At 38.4% G+C, this 20,389-nt stretch overlaps 1 protein-coding gene across 1 annotated transcript; it reads left to right on the plus strand.

Annotated features, from left to right (window-relative positions):
• The first annotated feature begins 4,018 nt into the window (after positions 1 to 4,018).
• On the plus strand, positions 4,019 to 19,920 carry LOC126095020 (uncharacterized). The gene is made up of 5 exons (XM_049909679.1): positions 4,019 to 5,830; positions 6,890 to 7,565; positions 9,156 to 9,163; positions 11,328 to 11,430; positions 19,882 to 19,920. The coding sequence occupies exons 1-5, from the start codon at positions 5,181 to 5,183 to the stop codon at positions 19,918 to 19,920; spliced, it is 1,476 nt and encodes a 491-aa protein (XP_049765636.1). The 5' UTR covers positions 4,019 to 5,180.
• The last annotated feature ends 469 nt before the right edge of the window (positions 19,921 to 20,389 follow it).

The raw sequence follows: 20,389 nt of genomic DNA on the forward strand, positions 1-20,389 counted from the left end.
TTTATTTGTCGACTTCCGCAGGCTATGCGTGAAACTTGCCCGCACGCGTTCAACCGTTTCTTTGCTCACTGCAGGCCGACCCGTTGATTTCCCCTTACAGAGGCATCCAGAAGCTTTAAACTGCGCATACCATTGCCGAATGGAGTTAGCAGTTGGTGGATCTTTGTTGAACTTCGTCCTGAAGTGTCGTTGCACTGTTATGACAGACTGATGTGAGTGCATTTCAAGCATGACATACGCTTTCTCGGCTCCTGTCGCCATTTTGTCTCACTGCGCTCTCGAGCGCTCTGGCGGCAGAAACCTGAAGTGCGGCTTCAGCCGAACAAAACTTTATGAGTTTTTTTACATACCTGTAGTGCGTCGTGACCATATGTCAATGAATGGAGCTACAGTGAATTTATGAAATCGCTTCAATCATTTGTAATAATACTGTACTGCAAGATGAAGAAAGTATTTAATGCCAATGTCTGAGTATGGTGTGTAGTTCCATAGTTACAACAAACTCCCAACACATTTATGCACGTATGTGGTTACTCTCTTGGAGAGGTCTCACAATCTTGACCAAGAGTGCTCTCCTCTCAGATTTCTTTAGAACATATATAGTGCTTTGGTTTATGTGAGTTAGTGGTACTGCAATGGTATGAAAAACGAAGCTTTCACAAAACTGGTATAAGTAACAACTTTAGGACACTGGTAGAAAAATAAGTATTCAAAAACATCATGTGTCTAGTTGGAATCTTTCTTATGAAACAGATGAAATTTTCTGAGAGAGATACGCTAACCAAACTATTCAATAACATATGTAGATCATAAAGTGGAAACCTTAGATAATTAAGAGAGACAATAGAAGCCCTCTAAAATGCCACCTATTAAAATGTTTTTCACCACAGGGACTAAAACAGCATGTATACCGCAAGTAAATGTTGAGCAGTCTGAGAGTTCCCTACAGTATAGTTCTGATACAAATGGCTTTTGAAAGAGCATTTAGTATACTTCTATAAGAATATTAGAGAGATAAATGTTTGTGAATATACCAATAACAACAGGAATATTTATACCATTATTTCGACTACATGTGTCATGTTCTATTCTAGGTATCATAAAAAGGATTCACTAATGCTTAGACATTTAATTCGTTTCCTTTGCCCCTTTGTTACTGGGCAGATATGAATTAAATGTTTCTCTCACATTGCTGGAAAACTTAATTCACATAATTATCTTAGTATATGCGAAGAGCTATCTTACTAATGCATTTACAGCAGTACCACAAATGCAAACACACACACAACGAACAGTGGAGAGTGCAACTCCTAGTCCAGGTCAGTTTATTGCAAATGTTCCTTGATTTAGTCGACCTGGTGTGGCATCAATTTTAACCCCTAGAGCAGGTACTGCTCCTGAGTGAAGAACATCTGATGCTCTTGTTAATACTCGTACTTCTGTATTTATTGGGAGAATTGTTCGGTAACACATATTAGAGAAAAAGAATGGGGCAAAAATAGAGAGGAAGATATATTGTTCTTTCTTAACGTACTTTTTAAAAGAACTGTGGCAATATCGCAAGAACACAGACTGATTAAAATACATTGTTGGAGTTTTTGTAATGTACAAAGAAGACACAGGAAAATGGATTAATGGAAATTGATTCTAGGTAGCTAGTTAGTGAAAGATGATACAAAAAAACCAAAAAGTAAAAGATTAGGAAAATATTGTTGTTTCAGAATTATCTAACCTCAAAAAATTGTCCATTCTTTGATAACCTAAAACCTAACTAACTTTAAGAAATAGATGATTAACCTGTTCTGTCTAACAGTTGTAAAGCTACATAAAACACACACACCCATCATGTAATTAGTTCTAACTTAGGCTGTCTCACTATTTTAAACATTTCTTGCATATGCAGTTAGGTACTCTTGATTGAGTTACCATACAGGTCAGTTTTTGTTAGGTGTTCCTAGATACAGGTGGCTCTGACTGGATTGCTGCCAACTTACACATTCTCTTTCATTTCTCCAGAGCCATAAATGGATACTGTTGACTCAGGAATGTGGGCATCTCAGTGCTCCATTTATTGTTTGTTGCTGATAGCATATGCCAATTTGTGAGTCTGAGCCAATTCTTGAGTTTCATATGGCTTGTGTGCACTCTCAATGTTGATGAAACTGTCCTAAAAAAAAAAATCTGGTTCCCATTATTACGTGTCAAATGAAGAATGTTTGTTTCAATATCTGACTTATAATTCATTTGGTATACCACCTAAATTACAGCCACCCAAGCCTTGAAAAACTTAACCACATCCTTAGCCAGCATTTTCACTGTCTCGTCAAGACCTGAAGTGAGGAATATTCTACCAAAAATCCTATGCTAACACCCAACCAATGCATAATAGCATACTCTGTCCTTGTGATAATTCTACTCCCAACTCTGCACATGAATCAATCCTCCTATGGACAACCCAGATGAAAGATCTCTCCTATACATTCATCAAGTACCTCCAATTACAGACAAGTCCCATAATAGGTATGCTCACGTGCAAAAGCAGCCAAATTTTTATCAGTAGTTACATATTAGTAGTGCTCTATTTGGCAATGAAAACTAACTGTAGTGTACCAACTTAAATAGCCTCTACCAAACTGTGGCTTATTGTATGTATCCAGTTGCTGAACCTGCTGGACATAACATAAATGACTTCTGTAGTTGCTTCACTACCCATGGTATTTGGATGTTCCACCCCCACCTCTCCGCAAATACAAGCTTCACTGCCCTACATAGGTGGAAGCTGATCCCCTCATCCTAAATCTTGACTAGCCTTTTACCTGTACTGTACCCTCTCATTTTCTGACTTTTTACTTTAGACCCAACTCCTCCTTTATCCAAATCTTGCTCTCCCCGCCCTCACTCTGTTTTGCAGATATATCATTTTCAGTCATTTTGCTACTTCCTTTGAGAGACACTGTTCTACTTTAACGTACCTCCCACAACCTCACCATCCTTGCCACATGCTGCTCGTTTCCCCCACAGCAATCAATCTAAGCAGTTACTAGAACAGTGAGTGTCACTGTGGCTCTTCTGTGCAGGAGTGGCAGTGGTAGAGGGATGGGGTGGGGGGGAGGCTGCATCCATGATTGTGCGAATGAGTATGTGTCCACTACAAAAAGACTGGTATCTCTAAAGGTAGTTAAGTCTGTGTGTTGTTGCATTCTATGTACCAAACATCAGTCATCTACAGGTAAGTGGCTGCCTTTCTTCAATGTGATTTTTAATCTTATGAAACAGTTTTTTTCCTGTTAATCAAACTCCTTCTGTGGAATGAGAAATGTTTCTTAATTAAAATAAATAAATAAATAAATAAACTGATGTTCTTGTAACACAATAATCAAATTATAAAAAATAAATTCAGTCACCTGTAGACTATAGCAGTAATGTAAGTACAATTATTTTGTAATGTCTATTCTGAGTATTTCAGCAAACTACATCCATATAAATTAATGTAGCTTACAACAGTCAATGAAAAATGTTCCATGTTTACAAGAGCTTTTACATAAATTTTCCTATATTCTCAAAGGCTTACCTGGGAACGTAAAAAACCATTCCATTTAATTATAGGCTGTGTAATATACTACTTTTCAAAAAATCTTGCATCACACTATAATAAGTGGTAGTACTGTCCATTACCAAAATCAAGTTTAGCAAAAGAACATTTACAACAAATCAAGAAGCTGGCATGTACACCAGAACTTGCTCCAGCAGGCACTTACATTAGTATGACAACAACACATTGAATTTATGTTAGTAAACTGTTACATATGTGAGCAGAATTTAATACACGAGTCTGCAGTAAGTGAAAGACAGGTTTATACAGTTAATATAGACTATCAGCCATTGGTCAAAGGTTTCACACTAATATAAAAATGTTATGTAAATGGTTTTGGGAAAATGTTTATACAGTTCCACCATATTGCAGAAACGTTACAAATCTCAAGACTGACTTTCAAACAAGTGTGGTTACCCACCCCTTTTTTGTTTTGTGTAGTCAGTAATTAGAGGCAAATTAAAGTCATCTCACTGTTCTTTCAGGAACATTTAAGGAATTTGGATGGAAGCAATAACAGATTGTTAGATTTAGTTTAATTTATTTATTGTTCATTTAAAGTTGTACAACACACTGTTAGTCACAAAAGAAGTAAAGAAGAGACAAATAAACATAGATATACTGACTGACAAGAAGAATAATTAGAAGCCTATATTTACCAATAACAGACATAACAATTAAATTTCTAGCAACACAGTACTGTACCCACATACATAATATGTATGAGAACTGTTTGGCACCTTGAAATGATTTTCTGCATATAGCTGCTAAATATTTACTTGTTTCCTTCTGTTATTTCTTCCCCTCTTTTGTTTCAGAATTCTCAGTGTGCCATACTGACTTATAATATACCGTGCACAAAAAAAAGTTGAAATAGATGTCAGGTTGATAGTTAATTTCCCCTCCTAATGTTAGTTATAAAATTAGGAGAAAATGGACTGGCTAGCCAATACTTGCCATTAGGTCGTGAAATTCCAGTGATGCTTAAAAAAACGCTATTCCCAGTTTTCTGAACTTCCCTTCTGGGTGTGGAACTAACAGTTCCAAAAACTAGGAATATTTAGTTGCTACTTTTAAATGTGTATATCAGTAGCACTGGAATTTCATCTACTCGTGGTAAGACATGACAGTCATTCAATCATCTCATCATTTTATAGTTTTCTCAAGTGAATTTTCCTTTTAGTGCAATTTCTTCCTTTTAGAATGACAAGTATTTCTGGCACTACTAAATCAAATTTTTAGCTCCCACTGTGTATATGGGAAAAGTACACATAACATTACAGTGCAAAATGTTAAATCCACCAAATAATAAAACTTATCAAACAAAAATAAAATATACTTAGTTTAGCATTTAAATTAACACAATGAAATATATTGTTTTTTTCTAATAAGATACATTACCTCATTCTGTAATCACTGAATTCATAAATACCAAAGAAAATTCTTGCACGTAAGACCCCATATTTCCTCCTTTATCTATTTCTTATTTTTTGTTGTACTTAATAATTTATGAAATAATGACGAACTAGGAAAATACAAGGTACAACTGGTAGCGCTCCAAGAAATAAGATGGCAGGGAACGGGATCAATGAAAATAGGAGACGGGACAATAATGTATGGAGACTGCGGTCAGCGCCATGAATTTGGAACGGGCTTTTACATTCATAAAACAGCAATTGACACAATAAAGGAATTCAAATCAATTAATAACCGAATATCACACATTACAATTCAGGCTCAGTGGTTTGATATTACATTTATAAATGTTCATGCACCCACAGAAGATAAGGAAGATGACGTGAAAGAAGAATTTTATAGTCAACTGGAACAGACATATAATTCAATAAGTAGACATAATGTAACAATAGTGTTAGGAGACTTTAATGCCAAAGTAGGAAAAGAAGAAATCTACAAACCAACCATTGGGAATTACAGCTTACATGATGAAAGTTCAGAGAATGGTGTGCGACTCATAAACTTTGCAATGGCAAATGGTCTCACATTAAGCAGCACAAAATTCCAACACAACCGCATTCATTTAGGGACATGGATATCACCAGATGGAAAAGTAGTGAACCAGATTGATCATGTCGCCATCCAAAGACGATTTCAAAACAGTATTAAAGACGTTAGAACTTTTAGGGGAGCAGATTGTGAGACAGATCATATGTTAATCATAGCTCAAATGAAAATAAAGCTAAAAAAGAAACAAAGTACAAATAGGGTTGAAATTAAAAGGTTGTTGTTGTTGTTGTGGTCTTCAGTCCTGAGACTGGTTGGATGCAGCTCTCCATGCTACTCTACCCTGTGCAAGCTTCTTCATCTCCCAGTATCTACTGCAACCTACATCCTTCTGAATCTGCTTAGTGTATTCATCTCTTGGTCTCCCTCTACGATTTTTACCCTCCACACTGCCCTCCAATGCTAAATTTGTGATCCCCTGATGCCTCAAAACATGTCCTACCAACCGATCCCTTCTTCTAGTCAAGTTGTGCCACAAACTTCTCTTCTCCCCAATCCTATTCAATACCTCCTCATTAGTTACGTGATCTACCCACCTTATCTTCAGCATTCTTCTGTAGCACCACATTTCGAAAGCTTCTATTCTCTTCTTGTCCAAACTAGTTATCGTCCATGTTTCACTTCCATACATAGCTACACTCCATACAAATACTTTCAGAAACGACTTTCTGACACTTAAATCTATACTCGATGTTAACAAATTCCTCTTCTTGAGAAACGCTTTCCTTGCCATTGCCAGTCTACATTTTATATCCTCTCTACTTCGACCATCATCGGTTATTTTGCTCCCTAAATAGCAAAACTCCTTTACTACTTTAAGTGTCTCATTTCCTAATCTAATTCCCTCAGCATCACCCGACTTAATTTGACTACATTCCATTATCCTCGTTTTGCTTTTGTTGATGTTCATCTTATATCCTCCTTTCAAGACACTGTCCATTCCGTTCAACTGCTCTTCCAAGTCCTTTGCTGTCTCTGACAGAATTACAATGTCATCGGCGAACCTCAAAGTTTTTACTTCTTCTCCATGAATTTTAATACCTACTCCGAATTTTTCTTTTGTTTCCTTTACTGCTTGCTCAATATACAGATTGAATAACATCGGGGAGAGGCTACAACCCTGTCTTACTCCTTTCCCAACCACTGCTTCCCTTTCATGCCCCTCGACTCTTATAACTGCCATCTGGTTTCTGTACAAACTGTAAATAGCCTTTCGCTCCCTGTATTTTACCCCTGCCACCTTCAGAATTTGAAACTGGAATACTTAATTAAAAGGTACGATGTAGAAAATCTGGCAGAAGAAAAAATAAAAGAAAACTTTAGGAAAGAAATGGAAATTAACCTATCGGAATCTAGACTGACACATAGTGACCAGCAAGACGTGGAAAGTAGATGGAGACACCTCAGAAACAGTATTCAAGATGTAGCTTCCAAAACTATAGGTAAAAGAAAACGAACTAACAAAATCTGGTTTAATATAAAGTGCCAAGAAAGAGTACTGGAGAGGCAAAATGCGAGGAAGGCATGGTTACAAGACATGGACAATATTACACTAAAGGAGAGATACTATAAAATCCGCAAGGAAACACAACGAACTCTAAGACAAGAGAAGAGAAAACACTACAACAACATGGTAAGAGAAGCGGAGGATGATTTCAAGCATCACAGAGCAAGGCAGATGTACCAGAATATAAAAAAGTCCTTGGGAAAATTCACTAAAAGGGAACAGTTTATAAAGGACCATAATGGGAAAATACTCACAAACAAGAATGACATACAAGAAACATGGAAGACATACTTTACACAGCTGCTCAACTGCAATGATCCACAATATTACTTTACATTTGAAGAACCAGATACAGTTGATATACAAGTCACCACACCATCAGTAAATGAAATAAGACAAACAATAAAGAAATTAAAGAACAACAAGGCCTGTGGGGAAGACCAGGTATATGCTGAGCTTTTAAAAAATTCATTCCTTAATTGAAACAATTTGGGAGACAGAAAACATACCGGCCGATTGGAAAACTGCAATTATATGCCCCATCTTTAATAAGAATGATCCCCTTGTCTGTGATAACTACAGAGGAATTGCCCTACTCGATGTCACGTATAAAATTTTGTCGATGTGTATACTACACAGACTGATTCCCATAACCGAAGAACTGATTGGGGACTACCAATGTGGTTTCCGCACTAACAGATCCACTTTGGATCACTTATTCACATTGAGACAAATAACTGAGAAGGCATGGGAATTTAATGTAGATATCCATATTCTATTTATAGACTTCAAGAAGGCCTATGATAGCATACACTGACAGACACTCTTAAACACCATGAAAGAATTTGAAATACCATTAAAATTAATCAAATTAGTTAAAATGTGTTTGGAAGAAACCATATGCAAAGTTAAGACACCTGCAGGAGAGACTGAAAATTTTAAGGTGTACACTGGACTGAGACAAGGGGATGCCATCTCACCTATTCTATTTAATATTATCTTAGAGAAGATTGATAGAGAATTCACCAAAACTAATCCACAAGGGATCCAACTGCAGGGACAGAACATTACTAGACTTGCTTATGCAGATGATGTAGCCTTAATAAGCACTTCAAAAGCTGAATTAATCAGGATGATGCAAAATTATTACAAAATAGCTGAGAAAGCTGGACTTCATGTGAATGAAGAAAAGACAGAATATCTAGTCATAAGTAAAAAAACTCCAAAAGAATACACCACTGACCATAAATGGTCTCACTTTCAAGGCAGTTGACCACTTCAAGTACTTAGGGAGTCTTTTTAGCAGAGACAATAGAGCAGAAATAGAAATAGACGCCCGTCTAGCAGCAGCTAATAGAACTTTTTACAGCTGTATCAAAATTTTAAGGATGAGATCACTTAGTACTGAATTCAAAATCCGTTTTTATCAGTCAACTATTGTACCAGTAGCATTATATGGATGTGAAGCTATTACATTCAGGAAAAAAGATGAAGAAAAACTGTTGATATTTGAAAGAAAAATACTAAGAAAAATATTTGGACCAATCTTCGATGAAAATGTCATGGAGTGGAGGGTAAGGAAAAATGAAGAACTACGGGAGCTGTACAAACATAGTACCATTGTGGAAATGTTAAAGAAGAGAAGACTGAACTGGGCTGGTCATGTAGCAAGGATGCCGGAGAACAGACTACCCAGAATAGCATCCACTAAGAAATTAGAAGGAAAGAGAAGAAGAGGAAGACCTCGAATTAGGTGGATGGAGAATATCCGGGAAGATGCAGCTAGGATGGGCATCAACTCTGATTGGACAACAATTTCCCTGGATAGAAATAATTGGAAGAGGCTCGTAGAGCAGGTGTATGGTCGATAAGGCCTTAGCCACGTGTAAAGTAAAGTAAAAGTAAAAGTAAAAGACATATTTTTGTAACAATACTTGCTGCATGATGCACCATGATGACTACTTTAAGAAGAAACGGTAATCATTAGCTGAATTCAAAAATGCATACAACACAATACTTTTCTATATTTTACAGTGGGTTCTGTAAGAATAGCTAATCTAACAAATGTAGGCTCCTACTTCAATAGCAATGAAGCATAAGAGCTAAAACAAATCTCAACTTTAATAAAGTAAATTCCCTTCCACAGAATCCAGTGAAGAAAGGGCAGAAAAGAAAACAAGGGGAATATAATAACGCAGCTGTTTAGTTTCTATGCAACAGAGATCATTATGCACTAAATGAGAATTGGTACCACAGAAGGAAACAAAAACTCAAAGTTCAAAATTAAGGAAGAGAAAAAGAGACCAAAGCAATAAAATATTAAATGCTGGAAAGAACAATAAGCAAAAGCACCTGGGAGGCTAAGAAGGGAGTGTTAGTGAGCTAATAAGAGGGTGCCCAAGAAAATACATGTTCTATGGGCAGCTTGATATTTTTTGAATCTGGAGCAGTGTATAACCAGCCAGAGATTTGCCAGAAAAAAATTTACACTTGAAATAAAAATACAGAAAATTATGCAAAAGTTGTTATTCATATTGTGCTGGATATTGTTCAGTCACAACTGGAATGTCACAGAACTCAGTCACTTTAATTATGGATACAGCTCAAGAGGAAGAGAGTCTTGCAAACCATATTTAAGGTGAAAGAGGCAGCCTCGAGGAAAAATATTAAGCACATGAAATTCTTAGGCTCTTCATTTCTCGTAATGAACAATTTTGAAAACATGAGGTCCTTCAATTATTAAACATTTATTGCCTACAGCACTAATCATTCCTATGTTTTGTGCCATTTGCAGAAAAAACATTGGCTATTGTTGTTACTTGTTTGGGTTCTTTTTACTATTTATTTCTATTGTCCTAATGTACTGTTGTTAGTTCCTTAAACTTGATACAGGGGCATATTCTACTGTTATCTGAATAAATTGTTTGTATAATACTATTTTCAATTAAATTTGTTTTAGTATCATTTATCTACTTTTTAATATACTTTATTTTGGTACTGTAACAACTCACTTGTACATTTTTACTGATCTGTAGGTACATAATCGTCAAATATATATGCAGTAGCAACACCTGATGAATTCACATCACAAACATATAGCAACTGGACCCCAGTTTCCTGTTAACAGCAATACTATTACATCATGAGTCTGCTGGCACAGTGACCTGACCTGCACTGCATTATCGTACCTTTCCAATGATGATGCCACAATGACAATCACATTAGGAAAATATACGGCTTCTTCTGTTTTGTTCAGGAACTTTTCATCACATTAAAAAGCTCACATTTGCTTTGTATATGAAATTAGTAAATTTATTATGAAAGGTAAAGTTGCTACTCACCATACAGTGGAGATGCTGAGCCGCAGATAGGCACAACAAAAAGACTATCAGAAAAAAGAGCTTTTGGCCAACAAGGCCTCTGTCAGAAATAGACAAAACACACACACACACACACACACACACACACACACACACACACACACACACACACACACACACTACTAACACACACATGACCACAGTCTCTGGGTGTTGAGGCCAGACTGGCCTCAGCACCCAGAGACTGTGTGCGTGTGCGTGTGCGTGTGCGTGTGTGTGTGTGTGTGTGTGTGTGTGTGTGTGTGTTTGGCTGAATACCTTATTGGCTGAAAGATCACTTTCTGACATCTTTTCATTGTGCCTATCTGCGACGCAACATTTCCACTATATGGAGAAAAGCAACTAAGCTATCCTTTTCATAATATTGTTACATTCCATCCTGGATTTCACACGGTTTAAATCAGTAAATTTCCAGTATTTTACAATTTATTGCTTACGCAGTGTATGTATGAAAGCCACACATTCACCAAATATAAGGGCAGAAGAGGTTACAGTGGTCTGGCCATAATTTTTTGAGGTGAGGGATCCCTCGCATACCACGTCCCATTCTCGACCTGCTCAAATATGCCCTAGGAGACATCCAAGAACACAGTGGAAGGACTGAGTACTAACAATACTTAAACAAGTGAAGGCCACAGCAGTGGAAGACGAAGCTAGAGACTGGCAGTAATTGACTACCATCTGCAATAGATATCTCCTTCATTGTGACTGACAGACTTCCTTTTTTGTTGTGGATACCATGCTCTTTTATAATTTTTTATAGTGTGCTACTTTTTTCCCTTTGTATTGTGGTTTTTTCTTTTGGTTTTTACTGTGGGCCTTAAAGGCCTGTTAATGCAACAGATGGTAGTGGTGGTGGTGGTGGTGGTGGTTGTGGTGGTGGTGGTAGTGATGATGATGATGATGATGATGATGATGATGATGCAGTTGTATTTGGTTTCTCTTTTCCTGACACATCTGAAGATGGCCATGGACCAAAATCAATAGTCTGATGACAATTTGTTGGTGACAGAAAGAAATATTCCCTGTTTCCTCAGATGGGAACCCATTGCCTGGCAGGCATTTCCAGAAGATGATGTCATTCATCACTGGGAAAAATGTGTTGCACTTCACTGTGGATATGCAGAGTAGGACCAATACCATCAGAAAAGTTCCAGACCACAGACTTGTTGTTATCTTTTTCTTCTTATTTCCCAATTTCAATCTGATAAATATACCTTGTACATATACAAAAGTAGACATTGAGACTACAAATAACGCAAGTACAACATTGTTCAAGTATGTGTTTAACTTCTTGGTTGTATGTATAAACTGTAATATAGAAGCCATAATGATTGGTAATTAACAGCTGCTAATATACGCTAACATGATTTTGCTTTTTGTAAGCTGAACAACAAGAGAAACTCCTATCAAAACAGAGATATATTTCTCACCATGTACAACTCAGTTATTAAAAGAAAAGTTCACAAAAAATACACGTGACCTCTCTCTTTTGTAATGAATGGACAATACTTCATAATACCAGATCCCAAGCAGATACAAATTGTTTGTAATCTCACATTTATGATACACAAAAGTCTGTTCTGTAACAAAGCAATAAAAGTTGTTATTGTAGCCTACAAAACTAATTTAAACCCACATTAACAATAAAAGATGGTACTGCAGCCTCCTAAACTAATTTGAACAATATTATGAGAAGGAAAGTTGCTACTCCTCATATAGCAGAGATGCTGAGTCACAGACAGGCAACTTGCGCGAGACAGCAGTCGTGTGTGTGAGTTGCGTTTGCGAGGGTGTGTGCATATGTCTGTCTCTAGCTGATGAAGGCCTTAACGGCTGAAAGCTATAATTGTGAGAGTCTTTTTGTTGTGCCTATCGGCGACTCAGCATCTCCGCTAAATGGCGGAGATGCTTTCCTTCTCATAATATTGTTACATTCCATCCTGGATTTTCCATTGTTTGATTAAACTAAGTTAAACTCGCATTAAATTATTGGCAGTCAAAATACAGGATGTCTAAAAATGAATATATGGGTTTTAAGACTTTATAGCATTTATTACATTCAACTTACGATTATAAATAATACCTCAGACGAAAGAGCAACTCAAATAGTTTTTTTGTATACTTGTGCACAAAGGGAAGGTTATGGAACGATCAAGAGTGACTGAAGAATGTGTTGAACGAGTGAGAGTCATTCATGCGTAGCCCCATAAAATCAGTTAGGAAGGCTGGTAATGAAGTAGCAGTTATAGTGACATCTGTTTGGAGACTTAAGTATATGCTTATAACTGTGTTCTTATTGCCTGCAGTTTTTACAAGGTCTAAGGCCTACAGACTATGGTTCATGTGTCAATTTTGCAAATGAAATGATGCTGCATGGTGAAGATTTTCTGGATTATGTCACCTTCAGTGATGAATTGACATTTCACCTACATGGAAATGTGAACACGCAATGTGGGCACCTGAGGGTCAGCAAATCCATATATGATGTTACACATGTAACGAAACTCCCCCAAGCTGAATGTTTTTTGTGCCATATTCTGGTAGAAAGTTTATAGGCCTTTCTTTTTGGGTGAAGGGACTTCAACTGGTGTCCTCAATCCAGAGTGACACTTTCCTAGATATTGACCACCTCCTCTCTGATGGCTCCATCTGCACCTCTGTCCACATTAAACCCACCCACCACCGACAGTACCTGCATTTTGACAGCTGTCATTCCTTTCACACCAAAAAATCCCTCCCATACAGTCTGGCCACCCAGGAACAGCATATCTGCATTGACAAAAACTCCCTCCCTCAGTAAGCTGAGGGTCTCACCAAGGACTTCACAGACAGGCATTATCCCCAAGACCTATTCTGCAATATGATTTCCCTTGCCATGTCCTCCCACAACCCCAATCCTCCCACCACCCTGAAAAGCCACAAAGGAGAGTCTCCATCACCCAGTACCACTCCAGACTGGAACAAATGAACCACATCTTTTGCCAGGACTTTGATTACCTATCATCATGCCCTGTAATGAGGGATATCCCACCCCTTCTAAATCAGTGTTCTGTCGTCCATCCAACCTCCACGTCCTAGTCCATTCCTATGCCACTGCTAACCCCAACCCCTTGCTGTGGAAGATCCAGGTGCAAAATCTGCCGAATCCACCCACTGAGCCCTGTCACAGGTTTATCCTATCCCATCACGTGTTGGGCCACTTGTGAAAGCAGCCATTTCATTTACCAGCTCTGCTGTAATCATTGCATAGCTTTTTATATTGGAATGACTACCATACAGCTGTCCACCAGGATGAAGGACCACTGCTAAACTGTGCCCAAGAGCAAAGTAGACCACCCTGTGGCACAAAATGCAGCTGTACATGACATTCTTGACTTCAATGACTGCTTCACTGCCTGAGCCTTCTGGATCCTTCCCTCCACCAACAGCTTTTCTGAACTTTGCGATGGAAGTTATCCTTAAGATACATTCTCCGCACCTGTAATTACCCTCGCCTCAACCTACGGGAACATACTGTACCCACACATACCACCCAACAGTTTCCCTCTGTCCTATCATCTCCTCCCCATTCTCATCTCCAAACTTATTCATTTGCAACCTTCTGCCAATGCATCCCCCCCCCTCCCCATTTTTCCCTGATCCCCTTTCTTTTTTCCTCCTGGTTTCCCCACCTCCCAACCCCACTAACTCCCAACACTGCACCTGTTGGCAGTCTAGTACCTCCACACTCCACCAGACAGTTTCTCTCTCTCCCCACCTGTACACTACTGTCCCTTCTCCACCCTGTCCAGATTGCTGCTTGGATCCCACATGATAGTTGCATTCTAGCCCGTGATGCTGGAGCTGCTAGTCGTGTGTGGGTGAGGTACGCTTGCTTGTGTCTATGAATGGTATGTGAGTCTCTCTTTTATTGATGAAAGCTTTGGCCAAACGCTTACATAAGTGTCTTTTAATTGTGCATGTCTGCAACTTGACATTTCTTCCGTATTTTCCTTACGGTAAGTAGCAATTTGTCTTTTCCTACGATGTTGTGACTGGTGTTTCTTATGTTGCTGCATTAGAACTACGGTTCTTTCCTCAATTTGAAGAACTTTAAGCACAATTCATTTAGCAACAGGTTTGTGCACCACCTCACTGGCATAACTCCATACATGATTTGTTAAGTGACATTGTATCCAAACACTGAACTTGCCACGAGTGGGTGGATGACAGATCTCGTTTTGCATGACCTCCATGTTTACCCAATCTGAAGCTGTGCAAGTTTTACCTTTGCAGGTTCATAAGCCCCTGAACTATGGACGGTGCAGTTGGTGGGGTGGCTTGTGTACCTCAGCCATAAACACAGCCGTACCGTAAGTTCAACAGCATAGAAGGGGTATCTGTTGAGAAGCCAGACAAACACATGGTTCCTGAAGAGGGGCAAGCAGCTTTTTCAGTAGTTGCAGGGGCAACAGTCTGGATGACTGACTGATCTGGCCTTGTAACATCAACCAAAATGGACTCGCTGTTCCAGTACTGTGAATGGCTGTAAGTAAGAAGAAATTACAGCCATAATTTTCCCGAGGGCATGCAGCTGTATAGTTAAATGATGATGGCACCCTCTTATGTAAAATATTCTGGAAGTAAATTGTCCCCCATTCGGATCACAAGGCGGGGACTATCTCAGTGGGGGTGTCATCATCAGGTAAAACAAATCTGGCATTCTATGGGTCAGGGAGTGGAACATTAGACCTCTTAATTGGGCATGTAGGTTAGAAAATTTGAAAAGCCAAGTGAATAGGTTGAAGATAGATATAGTGAGAAATATGAAGTTCAGTGGCGGCATGAACAGGACTTCTGGTCAGGTGAATACAGGGTTATAAATACAAAGTCAAATATGGTAATTCAGGAGTATGTTTAATAATGAATACAAAAATAGGAATGCAGTTAAGCTACTATAATAGCATAGTGAACTCATTATCATAGCCAAGACAAACATGAAGCCCACACCCATCACAGTAGTACAAGTTTATATGCTTACTAGCTTTGCAGATGAGGGAAATCTTGAAATATATGATGAGACAAAAGAAATTATTCAGATAGTTAATGTAGATAACTGTGACAGACTAGAATTCAATAGCAGGAAACAGAAGAGAAGGAAAAACTTTGTAGGTGAATATGCACCAGTGGAAAGGAATGAAAGAGGAAGCTGCCTGATAGAATTTTGCACAGAGTATAATTTAATCATTTAATTTAAGAATATGTGGAAGAGACCTAGAGACACCGGAAGGTTTCAGACTGATTATATAATGGTAAGACAGAGATTTTGGAACTAGATTTTACATATAAGATGTTTCCAGGGGCAGATGGGGATTCTGGCCACAGTTTATTGGTTGTGAACTGTAGATTAAGACTAAAGAGTTTTTACAAAAAGGTAGGAAATTAAAGAGATGGAATCAGGATAAGTTGAAAGAACTGGAGGTGAGTGAGAGTTTCAGAGAAAGCAATGGGCAATGATTGACTAGAACACGGGAAAGGGTCATGGTAGAAGATGAACGGGTAGCTCTGAGAGATGATGGAAGTGAAGGCAGCTGATGATCAAATAGGTAACAAGGCAAGGGCTAGTAGAGCTCCTTGAATAACATGGGAGTTACTGAATTTATGTGATGAAACAAGAAAATATAAAAATGCAGCAAATGAAGCTGGTGAAAGGGAATACAAATGTCTAAAAAATGAGATTGACAGGAGGTGCAAAATAGCTAAGTACAAATGGCTATAGGATAAATGTAAGGGTTCCAATGCATATATCACTAGGGAAGAATAGATACCACCTACACAAAAATTAAAGAGGCCTTTGGAGAAAAGAGAAGCAGCCGTATGAATATCAAGAATAAAGATGAAAAACCAGTCCTAAGCAAAGACAGGAAAACTGAAAGTGGAAGGAGTTTACAATGTGTCTACACAATGGAGATGAACTTGCTGGCAATATTATAGAAATGGAAGAGGACATCAATGAAGAGAAGATGGGAGACATGATACTGTGAGAAGAATTTGACAGAGCAGGGGAAGACCTAAGTCAAAACAAGGCCCCGGGAGTAGACGACATTCTAACAGACATACTGACAGCCTTGGGAGAGCCAGCCATGACGAAACTCTGCCATCTGCAGTGCAAGATATATGAGACAGGGGAAATACCCACAGACTTCAAGAAGAATGTTGTAATTCCAATACCAAAGAAAGCAGGTGCTGACAGGTGTGAATATTACTGAACCATAAGTTTAATAAGTCATGGTTGCAAATTACTAACATCCATTCTTTACAGAAGAATGGAAAAACTGGATGAAGCTGACTGCAGGGAAGATCAATTTGGATTCCAGATAAATGTGGGCACACACGAAGCAATACTGACCCTACGACTAATCTTAGAAGACAGGTTAAGGAAGGGCAAACCTACGTTTATAGCATTTGTAGATTTATAGAAAGCTTTTTACAGTGTTGATTGGAATACTCTCTTTAAATTCTGAAGGCTGCAGGGGTAATATGTTGATGTTGTTTTTATGGTTTTCAGTCCAGAGACTGGTTTGCTGCAGCTCTCCGTGCTACTCTAACCTGTGCAAGCCTCTTCATCTCCAAATAGGTACTGCAACTTACAGCCTTCTGAATCTGCTTAGTGTATTCATCCCTTGGTCTCCCTCTATAAATTTTACCCTCCGTGCTTCCTTCAAATACTAAATTAGTGATCCCTTGATACCTCGGAACATGTCCTACCAAATGATCCCTTCTTCTAGTCAAGTTGTGCCAGAGTTCTATTCAGTACCTCACTATTAGTTGTGTGATCTACCAATCTAATCTCCGGCATTCTTCTGTAGCAGCACATTTTGAAAGCTTCTATTCTCTTCTTGTCCAAACTATTTATCGTCCATGTTTTACTTTCATACATGGCTACACTCCATACAAATACTTCCAAAAAAAAGCTTACAGACACAAACTACACTTTACATTAACAAATTTCTCTTCCTCAGAAACACTTTGCTTGCCATTGCCAGTCTACATTTTATATCCTCTCTATTTCGACCATCATCAGTTATTTTGCTCCCCAAATAGCAAAACCCATCTACTACTTTAAATGTCTTGTTTCCTAATCGAATTCCCTCAGCATCACCTGATTTATTTGATTACATTCCATTATCTTCATTTTGCTTATGTTGATGTTCATCTTATATCCTCCTTTCAAAACACTGTCCATTCCAGGTCCTTTGCTGTCTCTGACAGAATTACAATGCCACTGGCTAACCTCAAGTTTTTATTTCTTCTCCATGGATCTTAATTCCTACTCAAAATTTTTTGTTTCCTTTACTGCTTGCTCAATATACAGACTGAATAACATCGGGGATAGGCTACAACCCTGTCTCATCCCCTTCCCAACCACTGCTTCCCTTTCGTGCCCCTTGACATTCCAGTCAACACTGTCAAAAGCTTTCTCTAAGTCTACAAATGCTAGAAACGTAGGTTTGTCTTTCCTTAATCTTTCTTCTAAGATAAGCTGTAGGGTCAGTATTGCCTCACGTGTTCCAACATTTCTACGGAATCCAAACTGATCTTCCCCGAGGTTGGCTTCTATCAGTTTTTCCATATGTCAGTAAAGAATTCGCGTTAGTATTTTGCCGCTGTGACTTATTAAACTGATAGTTTAGTAATTTTCACATCTGTCAACACCTGCTTTCTTTGGGATTGGAATTATTATATTTTTCTTGAAGGCTGGGTGTATTTCGCCTGTCTCATACATCTTGCTCATCAGATGGTAGAGTTTTGTCAGGGCTGGCTCTCCCAAGGCTATCTGTACTTCTAATGTAATGTTGTCTACTCCCAGGGCCTTGTTTTGACTTAAGTCTTTCAGTGCTATGTCAAACTCTTTAATCAGTATCATACCTCCCATTTCATCTTCATTTATGTCCTCTTGCATTTCCTTAATATTGCCCTCAAGCACATAGCTCTTGTATAGACCCTCTATTTACTCCTTCCACCTTTCTGCTTTCCCTTCTTTGCTTAGAACTGAGTTTCCATCTGAGCTCTTGATATTCATACAAGTGGTTCTGTTTTCTCCAAAGGTCTCTTTAATTTTCCTGTAGGCAGTATCTATCTTACCCCTAGTGAGATAAGCCTCTACATCCTTACATTTGTCCTCTAACCGTCCCTGCTTAGCCATTTCGCACTTCCTGTCGATCTCATTTTTGAGACGTTTGTATTCATTTTTGCCTGCTTCATTTACTGCATTTTTATATTTTCTCCTTTCATCGATTAAATTCAAAATTTCTTCTGTTACCCAAGGATTTCTACTAGCCCTCGTCTTTTTACCTACTTGATCCTCTGCTGCCTTCACTATTTAATCTCTCAAAGCTTACAATTCTTCTTCTTTTCCCCATTCTTGTCAATCATTCCCTAATGCTCTCTCTGAAATTCTCTACAAACTCTGGTTCTTTCAGTTTATCCAGGTCCCATCTCCTGGAATTCCCACCTTGCAGTTTCTTCATTTTTAATCTACAGTTCACAACCAATAGATTGTGGTCAGAGTCCACATCTGCCCCTGTAAATGTCTTACAATTCAAAACCTGGTTCCTAAATCTCTCTCTTGCCATTACATAATCTATCTGAAACATCCAGGCCTCTTCCATGCATACAACCCCCTTCCATGAATCTTAAATCAAGTGTTAGCTATGATGCTCTGAGTAAAACTCTACCTGGCGGTTTCATCTTTCATTCCTTGCTCCCATTCCATATTCACCAACTACTTTTCCTTCTCTTCCTTTTCCTACTATCGAGTTCCAGTCTCCCATGACTATTAAACTGTCATCTCCCTTCACTATCTGAACAATTTCTTTCTGCGCATCATACATTTCTTCAATCTCTTCATCATCTGTGGAGCTAGTTGGCATATAAATTTGTACTATTGTGGTAGGCATGGGTTTTGCATCTTGGCTACAATAATGCGTTCACTATGTTGTTTGTAGTACATTACCTGCATTCCTATTTTTCTATTCATTATTAAGCCTACTCCTCCATTACCCCTAATTGATTTTGTATTTATTACTCTGTATTCACCAGACCAGAAGTCTTGTTCCTTCTGCCACCGAATTTCACTAATTCGTACTATATGTAACTTTAACCTATCCATTTTCCTTTTTAAATTTTCTAACCTACCTGCCCAATTAAGGGATCTGACATTCCATGTTCCGATCCATAGAATGCAAGTTTTCTTTTTCCTAATAATGACGTCCTGAGTAGTCCGCAGCCTGAGATCCGAAATATTTTACCCAAGAGAACATAATCATTATTTAACCATACAGTAGAGCTGCATGCCCTCAGGAAAAATTATGGCTGTAGTTTCCCCTTTCTTTCAGCCGTTTGCAATACCAGCACAGCAAGGCCATTTTGGTTAATGTTACAAGGCCTGATCAGTCAATTATCCAGACTGTTGCCCCAGCAACTACTGAAAAGGTTTGCTGCCCCTCTTCAGGAACCACATGTTTGTCTGACCTCTCAACAGATACCCCTCCATTGTGGTTGCACCTATGGAACGGCTATCTGTATCGCTGAGGCACGCATGCCTACCCACCAACGGCAAGGTCCATGGTTCATGGAGTAACATATAGGGAAGAAAAAGCTAGTTTCAACTTGTACAGAAATCAGATAGTAGTTATATAAGAGTCGAACGGCGTGGAAAGGAAGCAATAACTGAGAAGGAGTGAGACAGCATTGAAGCCTATCAACAATGTTATCCAATCTATACAATGAGCAAGACGTAAAAGGAATGAAAGAAAAATCTGAAGAAGGAATTAAAATTGAGAGAGAAGAAATAAAAACTTTTGAGGTTTGCCAATGACATTGTCATTCTGTCAGAGACAGCAA

Source organism: Schistocerca cancellata, chromosome 8, assembly GCF_023864275.1.
Source record: "Schistocerca cancellata isolate TAMUIC-IGC-003103 chromosome 8, iqSchCanc2.1, whole genome shotgun sequence".
In the NCBI taxonomy this organism is placed as follows: domain Eukaryota; kingdom Metazoa; phylum Arthropoda; class Insecta; order Orthoptera; family Acrididae; genus Schistocerca; species Schistocerca cancellata.

Bases quoted from the DNA above. Each gene is read 5' to 3' on its own strand.
- LOC126095020 (XM_049909679.1), top strand. From the start codon at position 5,181: ATGAAAATAGGAGACGGGACAATAATGTATGGAGACTGCGGTCAGCGC. The intron at 5,831-6,889 runs GTTGTTGTTGTT...CTTAATTAAAAG, and splicing joins AATAGGGTTGAAATTAAAAG to GTACGATGTAGAAAATCTGG. The intron at 11,431-19,881 runs GTATTTGGTTTC...CCTTTCTTTCAG, and splicing joins ATGATGATGATGATGCAGTT to CCGTTTGCAATACCAGCACA.